The sequence below is a fragment of the Ahaetulla prasina genome, chromosome 7, assembly GCF_028640845.1.
Source record: "Ahaetulla prasina isolate Xishuangbanna chromosome 7, ASM2864084v1, whole genome shotgun sequence".
NCBI classification, from domain to species: domain Eukaryota; kingdom Metazoa; phylum Chordata; class Lepidosauria; order Squamata; family Colubridae; genus Ahaetulla; species Ahaetulla prasina.
Window position 1 is genome coordinate 68,697,257 of NC_080545.1, and position 18,753 is coordinate 68,716,009.

The 18,753-nt window shown below is 37.8% G+C and overlaps 1 protein-coding gene across 2 annotated transcripts in view; it reads left to right on the top strand.

The window, feature by feature from the left end:
• The window catches only part of ANKRD54 (ankyrin repeat domain 54), a 43,366-nt gene extending 27,970 nt beyond the window's left edge, over window positions 1-15,396 (top strand). Inside the window, exons 1-8 of one of the 2 annotated variants that reach the window (XM_058190165.1) lie at window positions 3,320-3,431; window positions 4,518-4,565; window positions 5,751-5,849; window positions 7,327-7,398; window positions 8,100-8,147; window positions 8,238-8,362; window positions 12,878-12,985; window positions 13,474-15,396. In XM_058190165.1, the coding sequence (XP_058046148.1) occupies window positions 3,335-3,431; window positions 4,518-4,565; window positions 5,751-5,849; window positions 7,327-7,398; window positions 8,100-8,147; window positions 8,238-8,362; window positions 12,878-12,985; window positions 13,474-13,548 (672 nt within the window). In that variant the 5' untranslated portion in view covers window positions 3,320-3,334 and the 3' untranslated portion in view covers window positions 13,549-15,396. Of the gene's footprint in view, window positions 1-3,319; window positions 3,432-4,517; window positions 4,566-5,750; window positions 5,850-7,326; window positions 7,399-8,099; window positions 8,148-8,237; window positions 8,363-12,877; window positions 12,986-13,473 lie in introns of those variants that run through there. The other variant, XM_058190166.1, reaches the window with a different exon arrangement.
• Window positions 15,397-18,753: the final 3,357 nt, after the last annotated feature.

Genomic DNA, 18,753 nt, shown 5'->3' on the forward strand with positions numbered 1-18,753 from the left:
AGTGCAGGAGTCCCCAAACTTGGCAGCTTTAAGACTTGTGGACTTCAACTCCCAGTTCTAGGAGTTGAAGCCCACAAGTCTTAAAGCTGCAAAGTCTGAAGACCTCTGTTCTAATGTATAATGCTTATACCAGTGGTAGTCAACCTGGTCCCTACCGCCCACTAATGGGCGTTCCAGTTTTCATGGTGGGCGGTAGGGTTTTTGTCCGATACTGAAGCACTTTCCTTTTTTTTAATTTAACTGACTTTTTTAAAAAAAATTCATAGCGTTATTTAAAAACATTTTGATTAGATTTTCATAAAATTCCCCGTGACAATTTAGATTTCTGAAAATATACTATTTGTATTGCCCATGCATAAGTTTAGTTCACATTACGTAGTGAAACTAAATGGTGCTATAGTGTGACCACAAACAGCCTCATCCCAGAATAGCTCTCGCATCTCCCCCCACACCACCCAGCTGTAACAGACAAGCAGAGCTGGTAGCCGGAGCCACGCACCCCCAAACACAATCCACGATGTGTGAGAAGCATATGCAGATGACGATACACGGCGCATTACTGTGGAACTGGTGGGCGGTTAGAAAATTTTACTAACAGAGATACAAAAGTGGGCGGTAGGTATAAAAAGGTTGACTACCCCTGGCTTATACGAAAGGATGTGTTGGATGGATTGGACATCATCTTCAGCAAATAATCATCGCCGACTGTGAGCAGAAGGCCCTCCACCTTCCCAGGCTTGCTCACAAAACTATCTACTACAGCCGGGTCTCCAACCTTGGCAGCTTTAAGCCTGGAGGACTTCAACTCCCAGAATTTGCTGGCTGGGGAATTCTGGGAGTTGAAGTCCCTAGGCTTAAAGTTGCCAAGGTTGAGACCCCTGCTTACTGTATTCTGAAGGCAAAGGTAGTCCTCGACTTCCTACAATTCGTTTAGTGAATACACGGGCACTTTAAAAAGTGACTGATGACCCTTTTTCACACTTAACGACCATTCTGGCATCCCCCGTGGTCATATGATCAAAATTCAGGCAAGTCGTTCGTATTTATGACGGTTTCAGTGTCCTGGGGTCATGCGATCAGCTTTTGCAACCTTCTGACAAGCTCAGTCAATGGGGAAACCAGATTCAGTTAACAACTGTGTTGCTAACTGAACAACTGCAGTGGTTCACTTAGCAACCGTGGCAACTTTAAGCCTGGAGGACTTCAACTCCCAGTTCTAGGAGTTGAAGCCCACAAGTCTTAAAGCTGCAAAGTCTGAAGACCTCTGTTCTAATGTATAATGCTTATACCAGTGGTAGTCAACCTGGTCCCTACCGCCCACTAATGGGCGTTCCAGTTTTCATGGTGGGCGGTAGGTATAAAAGGTTGACTACCCCTGGCTTATACGAAAGGATGTGTTGGATGGATTGGACATCATCTTCAGCAAATAATCATCGCCGACTGTGAGCAGAAGGCCTCCACCTTCCCAGGCTTGCTCACAAAACTATCTATTACAGTTGGTCTCAACCTTGGCAGCTTTAAGACTTGTGGACTTCAACTCCCAGTTCTAGGAGTTGAAGCCCACAAGTCTTAAAGCTGCAAAGTCTGAAGACCTCTGTTCTAATGTATAATGCTTATACCAGTGGTAGTCAACCTGGTCCCTACCGCCCACTAATGGGCGTTCCAGTTTTCATGGTGGGCGGTAGGTATAAAAGGTTGACTACCCCTGGCTTATACGAAAGGATGTGTTGGATGGATTGGACATCATCTTCAGCAAATAATCATCGCCGACTGTGAGCAGAAGGACCTCCACCTTCCCAGGCTTGCTCACAAAACTATCTACTACAGTTGGTCTCAACCTTGGCAGCTTTAAGCCTGGAGGACTTCAACTCCCAGAATTTGCTGGCTGGGGAATTCTGGGAGTTGAAGTCCCCTAGGCTTAAAGTTGCCAAGGTTGGAGACCCCTGCTTTACTGTATTCTGAAGGCAAAGGTAGTCCTCGACTTCCTACAATTCGTTTAGTGAATACACGGGCACTTTAAAAAGTGACTGATGACCCTTTTTCACACTTAACGACCATTCTGGCATCCCCCGTGGTCATATGATCAAAATTCAGGCAAGTCGTTCGTATTTATGACGGTTTCAGTGTCCTGGGGTCATGCGATCAGCTTTTGCAACCTTCTGACAAGCTCAGTCAATGGGGAAACCAGATTCAGTTAACAACTGTGTTGCTAACTGAACAACTGCAGTGGTTCACTTAGCAACCGTGGCAACTTTAAGCCTGGCGGACTTCAACTCCCAGAATTCCCAGCCAGCAAAGCTGGCTGGGGAATTCTGGGAGTTGAAGTCCGCCAGGCTTAAAGTTGCCACGGTTGGAGACCCCTGCTTTACTGTATTCTGAAGGCAAAGGTAGTCCTCGACTTCCTACAATTCGTTTAGTGAATACACGGGCACTTTAAAAAGTGACTGATGACCCTTTTTCACACTTAACGACCATTCTGGCATCCCCCGTGGTCATATGATCAAAATTCAGGCAAGTCGTTCGTATTTATGACGGTTTCAGTGTCCTGGGGTCATGCGATCAGCTTTTGCAACCTTCTGACAAGCTCAGTCAATGGGGAAACCAGATTCAGTTAACAACTGTGTTGCTAACTGAACAACTGCAGTGGTTCACTTAGCAACCGTGGCAACTTTAAGCCTGGCGGACTTCAACTCCGAGAATTCCCCAGCCAGCAAAGCTGGCTGGGGAATTCTGGGAGTTGAAGTCCGCCAGGCTTAAAGTTGCCACGGTTGGAGACCCCTGCTTTACTGTATTCTGAAGGCAAAGGTAGTCCTCGACTTCCTACAATTCGTTTAGTGAATACACGGGCACTTTAAAAAGTGACTGATGACCCTTTTTCACACTTAACGACCATTCTGGCATCCCCCGTGGTCATATGATCAAAATTCAGGCAAGTCGTTCGTATTTATGACGGTTTCAGTGTCCTGGGGTCATGCGATCAGCTTTTGCAACCTTCTGACAAGCTCAGTCAATGGGGAAACCAGATTCAGTTAACAACTGTGTTGCTAACTGAACAACTGCAGTGGTTCACTTAGCAACCGTGGCAAGAAAGGTCATAAAATGGGGCAAAACTCACTTAAATCTCCTTAACTTAACCACATAAATTTTGGGCTCAATTGTGATCGTAAGTTGAGGACTGCCTGTAGATACGGATAAGGGACTAAACATTCAAGCAAACACGCTTAGGCGTGGACACATAATTATTCCCGTGATAATCCAAGGCAGCCTTCCACAACCTGATTTATCCCAGCTGGCGTTCATAATAATTATCCAACAACTTGCCCTGTTTGCCAGGATGAAGGACAGGACTTTTCATAATAGCTCCTATGTTTTGGAACAGACTGCTCCTGGCGGGATGCTTGGCTTATTTCAACAAGCCAAACCTTTTGCAAGTAATAATTGTACTATTATGGATGGTATGATTTGTTTTAATGAGGTCTTATGAACCATGTTGTTTTTCTATTGTTCTATGCCAGCCAGAGCATGTTTGATTGGATTGCCTACAAATATTATAAATAAATAGTACTGGGTTGTATAAAGGAATTATTCATGCATGTAGGGCACTGATCTGGGTAGTTGATCTTAAAATTGTGGGTAAAAAGGAAAAAAATGAAATACAAGCATGTCTCAATGATGTACATTTGAAATAATTTTGACTTAGACCTGAAGTCACCAGAATTCCTGATTTTGTATTAAAAGAATGCATGTGGTTTAAATTGTGAATAAAATGATGTACTGGTAGCTTGTGTTACGTTATAAATTAAGGATTAATAAATTTGTGATGAGTAAATGAATTCAAAGCAATCCAGTTATAGCAGTATTAATTGCATGTTACTGCCAGGAACATTTATAATGTATTGAAGCCTGAGAAGTTTGTTTTGCTCTGTTCTGTTTTATGTATTATGGATAAATAGCAGCAGAAATCTGGACAAAGTTTGCTCACTTCTCAGAGTAAATTTTGGAGGAAAAGCAAATTGTGAAAACTTTGTAGATAGATGCTCCTCTGTTTCTGGATATAAAAAGATCATTAATTCTTGAAAGATCTTTTCAGTCAAAATCATACCGAAGTCCTCAAATTACGAGAAAGGAGAAATCAAAATTTTTGGGCTCTGCCCATCCAGGAACTAGCCCTTGATGCCTTACTTGTAATGGATTACCAACCCTTTTTTCCAAAGGAAGGAGAAGGTCTGTTTGCTGTTGTTTGCACATCTAAAATAAATTTTAAGAGGTAAAAAAAATCCTACAAAAAGCCATGATATCTGAATAATTATGAGTCCATTAGCTAGAAGTAACATCACAGTTCCCTAGATATAAAACACTGTGTTGCTGCCTTCCCCCAGTAAAAGATCACCCTTGAGGAGAAGGTGTGGATTGTGCATAGTAAAAACATTTGTTTAACGAAACCTGATGTGTTGTAGTTGTTTTGTTTTTTATAAAATTAAATTGAGAAGGAAATAACTCTCTCTCTTTTTCCACAGCTTTAAAAAGATTGAGAGAAGCTGCTAATTCAAATGATTTGGAAACAGGTAACATTGCATCAGTCAGAATTTGATCTTTAGCCCCGTGTAATTCCCCCTATGTAGGTTCTGTTAGAGAAATATGGATCTTAAAAAATGATAGGCCGTAAACAGGAACCAATTCTTTGAGGTGAGAATGTTCAATATACAGTATTAGTTTCCTAAGAATTCCATTGGAATGTAAGCTTTTACAAAAAAAAAAATCAGTAGCTTGGAGGAAATTAAGGAAGGCCTGAAAATGGGTCTATTAACAAAATGTTCCTTTCCCACACACACACTTCTTCTACCCAGGTATTATCTTCTTTCATCTCCTAGTTTCAATTAAGTTTTTCTTAACCAGTTCTGTCTTATTGTAAGAGGCATATACTAGTGGAGGCTTGTAAATAATCCTCTCAAATAAATTTGTTTATGGAAATGTTGGCTAGAAGAAATACAGAGGGGCTAGATTCTCAGTGCTTTACTAGCTAACCCTCTACCTTCACTCTTCTCACTTGCCTGCGTATCTAAATTCTTGGCATGCAGTTCCTGATTACCAATCAGGATTACAAGATGCATTTATTAGAAGGTTACATTGTAGGAATATGATTTTTTCCTATCTTTATCTCTTGTTCACCTATATTAAATCTCCTCCTCTCTCTAAACTTGAGCTGAAATCAGAAGAAGTTTAGATTTAAATTTGTCTGAAGAGTGCAGTGAGACAGTGGAACAGTTGGTATCATGTCTTTTTTTTCAACTGAATAAGGAAGCAAAATTTAAATAAAAGTGTAGTTCTGGGAGAGATAATATCCTAACTACCTGATGTCCAGATATGGATTAAAATTTGTATTAAATGTTTTCATTAAAAGAAATATAAATTCACATTGATTGAAACAATTACTCTGTTACAGTTTCTTTTTGTGGATGCTTTATTCTGCTATTTCACTTTGAGCTTGAAAGAATGCTTACTTATGCTGATGCTGTTTTACTTACTGATGCTGAATTTGCTTGGCAAATATGGATATTGAAAAGATCTGAATGAATTTGTGCATGTATCTTATTTTTTTCTTCTAAAATAAACTTTCAGCATTAAGTATCGTTACTTAAAAGTTTTGCAACAATTTATTGGATTTTAAGCTAGGATGCTGATGGTGACTATAGCCAATTAAATCTTCAGGCTATTAATGCTTCCTTTTCTTTCTTATTTGGTGGTATCAGTAGTGCAACTTCTAGAAGATGGGGCAGACCCCTGCGCTGCTGATGACAAAGGTCGAACAGCCCTGCACTTTGCTTCTTGTAATGGAAATGATCGCATTGGTAAGCCAATAAAAAAAATGGGGGACTCTCACTTTAGATGCCACTTCACAGGGAGGTATTGATTATTTTCAAAAGAATTATTATTTGTAAATTTCAGCAAGACAGTCCACTGTTCCTAGCAGGTGGAAGGAAACTGGGCAGAAGTAATGGACATAGATCAGTGTTTCTCAATCTTAGGAAAGTTAAGATGTGTAGACTTCAATTCAGAGAATTCCCCAGCCAGCTATGCTGGAAAAATTTTGGGAATTGAAGTCCATGCATCATAAATTTGCTAAAGTTGAGAGACACTGGTATAGATTATTACAAGATAGAATGATAGAAGCGGAGATACCATTATGAACTATACTTCCTAAAACAGTGTTTCTCAACCTGGGCAAGTTTAAGGTGGGTGGACTTCAACTCCCAGAATTCCCCAGCCAGCAAAACTGCGTTTAAGATGAGTGGCTAACTGGGGAATTCTGGGAGCTGAAGTCCATCCATTTTAAACTTGCCCAGGTTGGGAACCTGTTCTAAAATGCAGTATTATAGAAATTGCCTGATGTCCAGAATAATTCAGAGAGGTGCTATGGTTTATAAACAAGCTTTCGAAAAGTTGGTTAAAAAAATAAGAATAGGAAAAAAAATAGGTTGCTCCTGCAAATTAGGAATGACACCAGCATCCTTAATTAAAACTTTTCTATTGCCTTCTAGGTTGAATGGGGCTCGGTTATTGGATAGAGGACAGACTCGGTTAAGCTAATATCAGTTCACTTTGGTCATTTTTGGTTACCAAGAGTTGAGCGAAGTCTAAGATGGCTTCTAGCTTCAAAAATGGGCAGTTTGAGATGTGAGGGTCCATTACTTAACTTTACATTTTTTCCAAAGTGCCCCTGGAGGCCGATGGATAAATCTGTGATATTATTCAATAATATGTACTTAAACTTCGCAACAGCGCATCTGCAGTGATGCTTGTGTTGCAAAAGGACAGGTACTACTATGCAAGAAAAGCCTTGGCCCTTTTTATGGATATACATTGCATGCAATGCAGGTTAAAAGAGAGTTGAGCTTTAATTCCCTGATCATGCCCATCATCTTGAAGCCAGTGGCCCTCATTATGGACATTCCATTACTTTTGAACAGCCCCCAAATGTGGCAGATTGGCTTACATTGTGCTGTGGCAGTTTATTTTGCTGGCAATTTTGGATAATGTGAACTTAAGACGATGGGGCCCAGAGATCCATTCAGTAGTGCTTCATATGCAAGCTTGACTGTTTCAAGGGACATAAAAGCATCATCTTATTATAGAGATCTCTTCCATTAAAGTACTTAGGAAAAGAGATTGATATTGATGAGATGCAGCTAAAACCGGTTGCTATCCGTCTTCAAGCGTTGCTATAAAAGAATGAATTCTGTAAACTATATGACCCTCGGCTAATATTTGGGATATTTCTGTATGGTTTCCAAAGTGAACTTGAGAGGCTCTTTCTTTGTGTTTTAGTGCAGTTGCTTTTAGACCATGGTGCTGATCCAAACCAGCGAGATGGATTGGGGAACACTCCTTTGCATTTGGGTAAGCATTATTTATCTGAAATGCCTTCTCTCTCTTTTTTTTCCTGAAAGAAGTCTGCTGAAACTAAATTTGCTGCAAGTTCAGGGAGCAATAGCCTGGGACACATGGAGTGGAAAAAAATATTTAGAGTAAACCAGGAAATTGCCCATTCAAATATCACCTTAGCAGAGAGTGAACATATGCAAACTTTTGCCTTTGGAACTGGGCCCACATCTGCCATGCAAGAAGCATAATATTTATTTTTCAGGACTAGCTTAATGTTTACTATGATAATTTCTATAAAGTATATCTTAGCATTTTTATTTTAAAAGAAATTAAATCTGGGTGTAAGCAGTTGCATTTCTCGTATTTCAAAAAGTTGGATTTCAATAATCTTGTAGAGCCAGTACAGCTACATCTGCACCAAAGAACTTGTGATACTCTGTTTAGTTTTTGTAGATTCTATAATATTCTTAACTTTTACTGCAGTATTTCTTTTAGCACAGATAGCATTTGGTGAGACTGCATTGACTTTGTTTAATGCCATGACATGAAGCTGAGATCAGATTTCTCAGTTTGCATTCTTAGTTAGTATACCATATAGATTTGCAAAGGGAGCTTTACTGTATAAATAAAATTGTGATTCTGATCAGATATAATGTATCCCCACTGCTTTACTCCAAAGCACTTCTTAGTTCTATTTTTATATTTCTCCTCCCCAGCTGCCTGCACGAACCATGTTCCTGTCATCACCATGCTACTCCGCGGAGGTAACCTTTCTTTTTGGCAATTCTAAAGCTGTCCTTTCTTCTGGTGCTCTTTAAACACGTTTTTTCTTACTCTGCATTTGCATATATCAGGAGCTCGAGTAGATGCCCTGGATCGAGCTGGAAGGACCCCTCTGCACTTGGCCAGATCAAAATTAAACATCCTGCAGGATGGCCTCTCACAGAGCTTGGAGGTTGTGCGCCTTGAAGTAAAGCAGGTACAGGAAGGTTATCCTGGATTTGAGAAGCTGCCAGATGTTTTATATTTAACAGTTGTCTCTAGGCTCTGTAGAAGACATTTGAGACTGAGGAATGTATATGAACATCAGAGTTTAGTGTCAATGGATTCTGAGACAAAGGCAAAGGTGTGTAAACCTGATTCCCATGGTAGACTAGAAAGGAAAAACACTTTTAGCTTAGGAGACTGAAATTCTAAGATGTAATTGGCCATTCAGATTAGTTAGATATGGCAGAAGTCTTGATGAGTCTAAAAAAATGAATCTAATCTTCGAAAAGTTTTTTTTTTAAATATTTTTTTTTCCATTTTCCAACATCATATTTATGTGCAAACTATTATCCATCATTAATCATTAATTTTTATTTATTACTGATTCAGGCCTGCCCGATTGCCACTTCCTTTCTTCACAACCTCCCTCTCTACCCTCTACTACTTTCACATCCTTCATCTCCTTCACTTTACTACTTCCTCTCCTACTTCTCCACTCCTCCCTTCTTCCACCCTATCTAACCTTCTTATTCCCCTCCTCCTTCTCTACTCTTTCCTACCTACTTTCTTCCCTCCTTCTACTCCTCTCTCCTTTTCTTTCTGAAATGGCAGTCGAGCATCCCCAATATCATTTTAAATTTTAATTTCATATCTTCAAAAATTACTGTACATTAATAATCAATCCATGTATCATTTCCCCCCCCTTCCCCCCCTCCCCCCCAGACTTCCCAGAGCAAATACCAGGTATTATGACCAACAATCACAAGCTAAAGTATACAAAATATACATAACCACCCACCTTTAAAAATTTAAAACTTTAGATCCCCTCACAATAAAAATAAAGAGATAGGAAAGAATAATAAAAATAAAAAAAAAGAAGCAATACCAACTTCACATATTACTTCTTCTTACAGTCCATTTTTAAAAAATTAATCCATCTTCTCAAATTCAATTTTTTTCCCCACTTGTATATTCCTTCAAATTTTATAAGTCCATTTCTCAAATTATAGTCCATCTTCTTGAACTCAAATTTTCATCACTTATATATTTCTTCAATTGCCATAACATTTAATGTCCGTTCTTCTTACAGTCCATTTTAAAAATTAGTCCATCTTCTAAAATTCAAATTTTTTCACCCACTTGTATATTCCTTCGAATTTCATAAGTCCATTTCTTAAATTACAATCCAGCTTCTCAAATTCAAATTTTCATCACTTATATATTTCTTCAATTGTCATAACATTTAATATCCAATCTTCCAATACTACTCCATCAATCAAATATCATTTCGAATAAAATCTCTCAAATACAATATTTCCAGCTTAACTTCATAACTTTTACTATCTATAAACGTGTCAATTAAAACAAATAATCATTTAAACTACATCCACAATATAACAGTAAACAGTTAAAATCATTACATCCACATTATCTAAATTCATAAATTTTACTTTCCATCCTTCACAATTAAATAATATCATCCCATAGATTTATACCATACAAATAGCAAATAACAAAAATCCTATAATTTATATCCTAAACAAATCAATTCCAAAAATTAACCATAATCATCATATTCACATCTTAAACATTCCTCCCCTCTCCATTCTATTTTCCATCATTTCCAAACCAATTAACTTAGCATCTAACAACAAAGGATTCCCACTCTTTAAAACATTAATATAAAAATGTCTCGCTTTCATAACTGAATTAAGAAAATACTTTCTGCCTCTAAAATTCACTGACAAACCCATTGGAACTTCCCATCTAAAATATATCTGATGTTTCTTAAACTCATCCACTAAAAAAGCAAATTATCTTCTTTCTTAACATTTTAGGAGGAATTTCCTTCATCATTTTTATATCTTGTCCCAATATTTGAAATTTATTTTTATAAAAGGCTTGCAAAATTTCATACCTAACCTTTTTAGTTGTAAAATAAATAACCACATCCCTCGGTACTCTATTTTGTCTTGCCCACCAAGAATTAACACGATAAATTCTTTTAATATTAATCTCAAAATCTTCTGGCTCCACACCTTTATCTGAGCAAAGACTTGCGTAAAAATCTCTTAAATTTTCCTTCCTATTTTGCTTCAAACGCCTCACCCTTATAGCATATTCCATTAATCTATATTGTAATATTACTCTTTCTTCATCTGCCCTATCTACCTTTGCCTGTATATCTTCCATCCTATTATCTAAGTTCCAATTGTTTTGATTCCTTTGAATTTCTATTTTCCTTTGCAACTCTAAATTAGCTTTATTAACTTCTTCAAGATCATCTTCCATCTGAATACAAGAGCTTAATATTTGCAATTGCATCCTTTACCATTTTCATTTCCTCTTCTGCTCTTCCACCACTTCCTTAAAATCCAACATCTCTTTCTATTTCATCAAATTTTGATCTATTTCTAAAAATGACTCTCCAAAACTCCTGTAAAGAATTTCTTAATTCCTTTTGATTTCTTCTTTTATTTTTGAATCTGAACTGAAGAAATTTCAAAGTTTTTAATGACTTTTGGTACTATTTGCTTAAAAGCCATTTTTAAAAAATATAACCTAATAACGGACCAAAAAAAATTAAAAAGAAAATTCAAAAAACTTTTCTTCTAAATCACTGTAATCCCAAAGAAGAGGAAAAAATATAAATCATAAAATTCTCATTTCTTCCATTTAATCAGTATCTTCCTATATATCTTCTAATTCGACACTAGCTGTTAGTAAGCATTTCTTTAACTTTCGTTTCCAGTACACACATTCCACAAAACCGCCATTTGCTTTCTTCTCTCCTATCTTCGCAGCAAATATATCCTCAGGGGCTTGCAGTCTTCTTACAAAGAAGTGCTAGAACTCCAGTTTCTGCTCCGTCCACGTTACAATCCATCATAAATCAATTCCTGCCGTGGAAATTGGACGCTACATTTTGTCTGCCATAAAAGGCAGATGCCCTCCCCCAGTCTGGAGCTTTCCAGGCTATGGAAGGAGAGCTCCCCTCAAGTCTCAGAAACTTTTTCTGTGGCTTTATTTGGGTGTCTCAACTTCAGCCTGAATGCTCATCTCTCCCTCTTTGCCCGAGGGAAGAGATTTCCAAGCTGTCGGACCAGATTTACGATGTCCTGACAGCTCTTACAGACTAGGGAGTTAGCAGCCTAATCAAGGCTGCTTCTCAACGAAACGGCCATACCGGAAGTCCCAATCTTCAAAAAGTTTTAAGGAGTAATTATTAGGTATCTTGGGAAATCTTCTTGGAAGTACAAGTATAATCTGTACTTCCCTGGCAATTGTGAAAAGAAAAAATAGAGAAAGTATAGACGGTGTCAGATAGAAAAGTAAGGCTGTTCTATTTTATCTGTGACTTGTTGCTGACACATGGCCTTCTATAGCCAGAGTAGGGTATTTTTTTCCACAGGCTTCAAAATGTTTTGGCTTCTGAAGGTCCCAAAGTATATTGCTAGTAAGATCATGAAGTATCCATACTGAAGAGAGCCAATCTATTCTCAAAAAATGCATAATCCAAACATGCACAGTTTTTTAAAGTACATATTGCACTTACTTACCTTTTATTTACCTTCTAGCTCTTTATAGCTATTGTATCTTTAGAATCTGCATTTTGCCAGAATGATATTTCATTTCTATTGTAATTCTTCTATCTCCTGCTGGACAAAATCTATGGCAATATATTTGAAATGTTGCATTCTGATATAAGTGCACTAAGTGCATTTGTATAATAGTCACTGGAAAGTTTGGGCCTTCTGTTCCTATGGATCCGAAATGTTATGATTTGGAAATGTTTACCATAGCAGTGTAGCTTTCTTGTTACTTTTGTCAGCATCCTTACCTATAAAATGGAGATGAATTCTAATCTAACAATGGATTTTTACATATAACATGCATGCTTTACCTGCAAAAAAATGGGTGAAGCTTTGATTGCATAGTTGTGGTCACTGTGTATAATTTTTTTGCCCATCCCACCCCTGCCTCCTGAATGTCCCTAATAAAACTGTTGGTTAATCTCGTTTTTAATCCCCTACCAATTGAAAGCTGTTGGATTGCCTTGAGTTCATCATTGATTCTACTACTAGTAGGACTAGTAGGTCAACATTTGTTTTAATGGCTTTTATTGCTTGATTTTTGTTAATTTTAACTTTTTGTATTTTAACTTTTATTAGCTGCTGAGAATCATATGCCAGTATGTGAAATAAGGGGCATTGTAAACTGAATAAACAAATAAATAATACTGTTGCTTTTAAAAAATGAAGTGCCTTGAGTCTCAGTAAAAAATTAATTTTATTCATTTACAATTTTATTCCGTTACGATTATATTTATGTTGAGTTCTTCCTTTTTTCTCCCAGGTAGTTAATGTACAGTTGTCTCTCTCCTTCCGCTTTACTAAAAGCTTATGGTAACCCTACAGATTTGCCTCAGAATTGAGCTTTTAATTAAAAACTTGGGCTTCTTTCATTGTTCGCTGCAAACCACATATTCCCATGTTGCTTGTTTTAGATCATCCAGATGTTGCGGGAATATCTTGACCGTCTTGGACGTCATGAACAGAGGGAACAATTGGATGACCTTTGTACCAGGCTACAGATGACTAGCACAAAAGAACAGGTGAGGGATTAAAGAAAATTTTGTACCAGCCGAGCAGTTCTGAAACTTGAGAAACTGATAGATCCAAAAACTATGTTTCATGTCACTGTGAAATACTTTAGTTAATGCCAAAATACGTACATCACTTGAATTTAGGATAAATAAATTCAGAATAATTGGTATTGTAGGGGAGTGTCTGATTTTAAGGATATTTTAATTGTATTTTGTGTCTATATTGTTTCTTCCTTGGTGGAGATGACATTTTTAACCCATTTTTCATTTTTTGGAGTGAGTTACAGGTCTGTTAAATGCCTTCATGGGAATAAATGACCCAATTTTGGTCCATTTGCTATTGCCATTCTAGGATGGTTTGCTGCCGCTGGATTTCAGCAGAACAATTGGGTTTAGGGACTTCAGCTGCTTCAAAAAGGGGTTAGGTTGCAAGCTGCTCATCTCTGAAGGATTCTTCTTCAGGTCCTGTATCATCATCTCATGTGCTTCCCCGGCAGGTGGATGAAGTTACTGACCTCTTAGCCAGTTTCACCTCACTCAGCTTGCAGAAGCAGAAGATAGACCAGAGGTAACTGGCTTTTCTATTGTCCTCCCACACCAAAGGAGAAGCCCTGGAAGAAAAGATAGCTGGAGCTCCATTGCAGGATTGCAGCATTGTTGTTGCCAGCATCAAGCGTACTTTTCCTGCTGCATCTATGTTGAACGGTTTGAAACCATGCAACATCAGAGACTGCCTTCAATACCCTTTCTTTGGGCCAAGGATTTTTTGCTGTGCTGCCTTCAAAGGCATCTTTATTATTCTTTGTTTAAGAATCAGGAATTATCTTTCAGCTAATTAAATTGTGGGGGAGCTGCCCCTCTTTAAGGACACCGCCCTCAGGAAGTATTATTGAAGTCCTGCAAGTAGCATCTTCAGTCTACTCTGGATATATTTGGATAAACGGCAGCTATTAGCAATTGCTCTGCTTTTAATACCCAGTATTTATGCACACAATTAGTGAGCCTTTCTAGAAGGTGACAAACTTAATTGACAATAAATAAAAAAACCAGGTTGGAAATATTTAAATGGAGAAAAGTTTAAACGGCTAGCAATGCTGCCTTTGTCCATTGTTGGTGGGGGGAGAGATTTTGTTGATATCACACACATGTGTACACACATGCATACCTTAGATATATTCACATGAGCCAGGAATTTCCTTTATGCTGATTCTATTTCCTGAATTTTGAATCACAAAAAGGCTGGTATAAATAAGTCTACACTCTACCCAAGCTTCTTTTGCTGATATTACTTATATTAAAGGAGCAGAGGAAGAGTAGTTAAAAGTCTTTGGTTGTCTCTTAGCCTACTAGCACAAAAAGACATTTGCAGGAGTTGGGTGATTCCTTTAGAGTGCTACAGTGAGTTGTTAGATCATCTGAATATCAGCTGAATATTCTTATTGTGCTCTTGTCACTTCCATTTTTATCTCTGGGTCATGGAATTAATTGTTCCAGAAGAGGAAAAAAGGAGGGAAATAATGTGAAGTACACATTATTTGTGGGTGACATGCTAGTTTACTTTCATATGCTGTTTTTCTTCATACAAAGGGCATAAAATTGGTTTACAGCTCATGCCAGATTCAGGTACTGTAGCAAATCATCTGCTTTAAATCAAAATATCTCTCACTGTGATAGTATATAGATTGTACTCAAATCAAAATATGGTTAGCTATGTTGAATTAGGTACAGTCCTTATCTAGGATAATGTAGATGAGCAGAGAGAAGTGTTTTCCCCTGGTGCCTGTGAGTTCCTTGAACATGTAAGACTTTTTTTTAATGATGCCATTTTAATTGGCTCTGGCTGAGCAGGTTTTGGAAATTCTGCTTCTTTTATGGGAAAGTACTTGTTTTTTCATGTTGGTGTTCAAAATGAAAAAAATCGCTTATTCTGAAGTTCAAACAATTTTCTGCAACCATAAATTTGTTGAATAAGAGCTAGTTCAGAGGAAAAAAACCCTCAAAGCTGTTGTTATGTCCTAACAGGGTGTTTTGACTCTAACCAGCCAACAGTAATTAAAAAGGAAGACGCTTGTAGCCATTCCAGCATCATCAAAATTCCAAGGTTGTTTTAGTTCCTTGAGATTTGTATCTTCTTATGACTTTATTTTTTGGTAAATCTGCAATGTTTGTGGCAGAAGAGTTACTGGATGCATAACTTTAAAAGAGACACAGTTCTTAGATTTCCTGAATCCAGCAGCTTGATCAAGGACTCCCGAATTCTTTCCTAAAAAGGATGCTTTAGTTCTGAATTGGCTCAGACTTTGCTAGAACTGTCACTGTGAATACAATGAACTTTATTCTATTATACAAGGAAGACGGGAAGCAATTTTATCTTTTCAATAAAACTCTGTTTTGCTGTCAGAATGAGTTTGGGATTTTTATTCTTTACTGCCTTTAGGTTGTTTCCCTTCCTTTTTTTATCTCAACTTACAGCCACTTCTTTACTGGAATTAACAGCTGTAAAATGAAATGTGACAGTGTCCTGTAACAGTGAGCCTAGAGGCTGTAATCTTGATGTAATTTCCCATTTTTAGCATGTGACTGAAAACCCATCAAGTTCTCCCTGGCTCAATACACTGGAAACTGGGAACATATAAACAGTATTTGGAAAAGAGAGGAGTTGATGGGGGCAGAGAAAGTCTGTCAGTGAGAACTGCTTGTTAATTTGTTCGATCAGGTTGTAAATAGGATAGGGCAACATATAAAAAGCTGTTCTGATAATTTGGAGGAAATGATATTATATAAGATCCCCAAAAATATGGAGGAGAGGGAGGAATGATAAAACACACGTCTCGAGAGCACAACATAAACTATTGTGATATGAGTACTTGTCTTCAACAGTGGGATGCACATACAAAAGTGGAGCTTCTGACAATATGTGTTTTTGTTATTTTTATACTATGGCTATGACTATTTCTTAAACATAATCAAACTTGCTGGAATATCTTACAGGGGTATGCATAGGTAAAAGAAGCAATAATAGTATGTTGATACATTATATGATGCCATTTTGTGGTTAAACACAATTTACTTGTGAGTCATAAACCATGGCTCACAAACCACAATAATTGGATTCATACATTATGCTAAACAAAGAGGAAACCATATTTTGACTTTTCAAAATATACAAATATATCTGCTGACTTTTTTCTGCTTATTATACCTGTCCCTATCTGAAAATTTTGTAGATGAAATTTGGAGTAGAGTCTATCAAACAATTTCCATCTCAAGTGCCTTTGGAAGTGTGGGGAGCTGCTTAAAATATAGAAGGATTAGATTGAACTCGCATAATGCCTGACTGGTTTATACTAGATTAAGTAAACTACATGACTTAATGTGTAATCCCAATCTTACTTTAGTTCATGAGTGGCAGGCTTGGAAATATCACAATTGTAATAAATTTGCTTCTGCGTAGCTAAACTCTTGTAAACAGAAAGCTCTACATAAAGGATTTGCCCCAAAGTCTGATTTTTGGGGTTCCTCCACCACACAACAAATGGCAAAAAAGAAAAATGTAAATTAGACAAAGCCAATCCCTCCCCCATAAAATGTCTTCCAACTTTCCAAAAGGATTTTTTTTTACTATCCCTATTGCTATTTTGGCATAAGCATCATTTTCTAATTTTTGTTTACCATGTTTTCTATTACTTCTTGATCAATTGATTTCAAAATCAGTTTGACCTACAGTATCATAGAAGAAACAGGTGTTTCATTTCTCACAAAACTGCTGCCACGTTTCCTTTGTTCACGGTTCCTTTTCCTATCTGGAGCCTGTAAGTATTCTGGGTAGTTTCCACATCTGCCCCATAGCATTGCCAAGAGAATAATAGCCAGTCCAGCTTTTATGTATGTTTCAAAATGGCTGATATCCTATTTAACAAACACATGATCATCCAAAACAATCAGATCATCACTCCATGTAATATTGCCATTAACTGTTGGGGAGAGATGTAATCACCAGGTGATCGAAGAGTGTCACGGATGATAGGCAGTGGTGGTGTTTTTACAATGCCACAATTGGGAGGTTAGTGGGAATATTATTAACAGATTTTTATCACATACACACCTCTCTCTCTCTCTCTCTGTGCATACACCTGCCTTCTATTTTTCCCCACAACAACAAGGCTGGGGTCATAATGTTATTAGCTCAAAAGTCACTTTGCCAGCTTTCATGACTAAGGGAGACCTAGAAATCACTTTCTCCTGGTTTTCATAGCCCAGCGCCTTAATCACTACACCAAACTGGTTCTTAAGATCTCCCATTAAAGTATTACTTTTTGCAGAAACAGCGACACGTGCAGCTATACTACTGCAATGCTCTCTACATGGGGGTCCCCTTGAAGAGCACCCGGAGATTTCAGTTAGTCCAGAATGCGGCTGCGCGGGTTATTGAGGGAGCGGTTCGGAGCTCCCACGTAACACCTATCCTGCGCAGACTGCACTGGCTACCTGTTGTTTTCCGGGTGCGCTTCAAGGTATTGGTTACCACCTTTAAAGCGCTCCATGGCTTAGGACCGGGCTACTTACGGGACCGTCTACTGCCGGCCTCTATCTCCCAGCATCCGATACGTTCCCACAGAGAGGGACTCCTCAGGGTGCCGTCAGCCAAACAGTGTCGACTGGCGGCCCCCAGGGGGAGGGCCTTCTCTGTGGGGGCTCCTACCCTGTGGAACAAGCTTCCCCTCGGGCTTCGACAACTACCTGACCTTAGGACCTTTCGCCGCAAACTTAAAACCTATTTATTTCGTATGGCTGGACTGGCCTGATTTTAAATTCTAAATTTAAATTTTAATTGAACTTTGATGGGTTTTAAATTTCTGTAATTTTATGGGGTGTAATGTTATTTTAAATTTTCTGGCAAATTTGAATCAGTTTTTTAAGGGTTGTTTTAATTATGGTGTATGTTTCTGTTTGTATTTTATTTGCCTGTTCACCGCCCTGAGTCCTTCGGGAGAAGGGCGGTATACAAATTAAAACATCATCATTATTATTATTATTATTATTATTATTATTATTATTATTATTATTATTATTATTATTATTATTATTATTCTGGAACAAATAAGAGGAGCTCCTTGGTTACTTACATATTTAAGCAAAGCATCAGGCAAGTGTTCCAGAATCTCTTAATATATCGTCATCCTTTTTTTCCTGTATCTATGTATCCATATTCATTATTATCAACCTCTAACTATGAGGGGGTTGGAGCTCCAGCAATTTGTTCTAGCTTCTCTGTTTATTGTAGAAACCGGAAAATACTGGATTATTCTCCTAGTCATCTTCAGAAAATGCATCTAAAATCATGTTTTCATTCTTAATTATGAGGAGAGCAGGGTAAGAAAAAGTTCAAACATCAGCAGAGGAAATATATTTGATCAATATGCAGAAAAATGAGAAACAGAATACCAGAATTGGAAGGGACCTTGGAAGTCTTCTAGTCCAACTCCCTGCTCAGGCAGGAGACCATATATCACTCCAGAAAAATGGTGTCATATCTCTTCTTAAAAAGTTGCAGTGATGGAACACCCATAACTTCTGGAGGAAAACCCAAAGATACAAATACAAATTAGGCAAAACCTGGCTTAAAAACAGTAACTGTGACAGGGACTTTGGAGTCCTAGTGGATGTTCACTTAAATATGAGCTAGCAGTGTGTGGCAACAGCCAAAAAAACTAATACAACCCTTGGTTGTATAAACAGAGGCACAGAATCAAAATCACGTGAAGTATTAATACTTC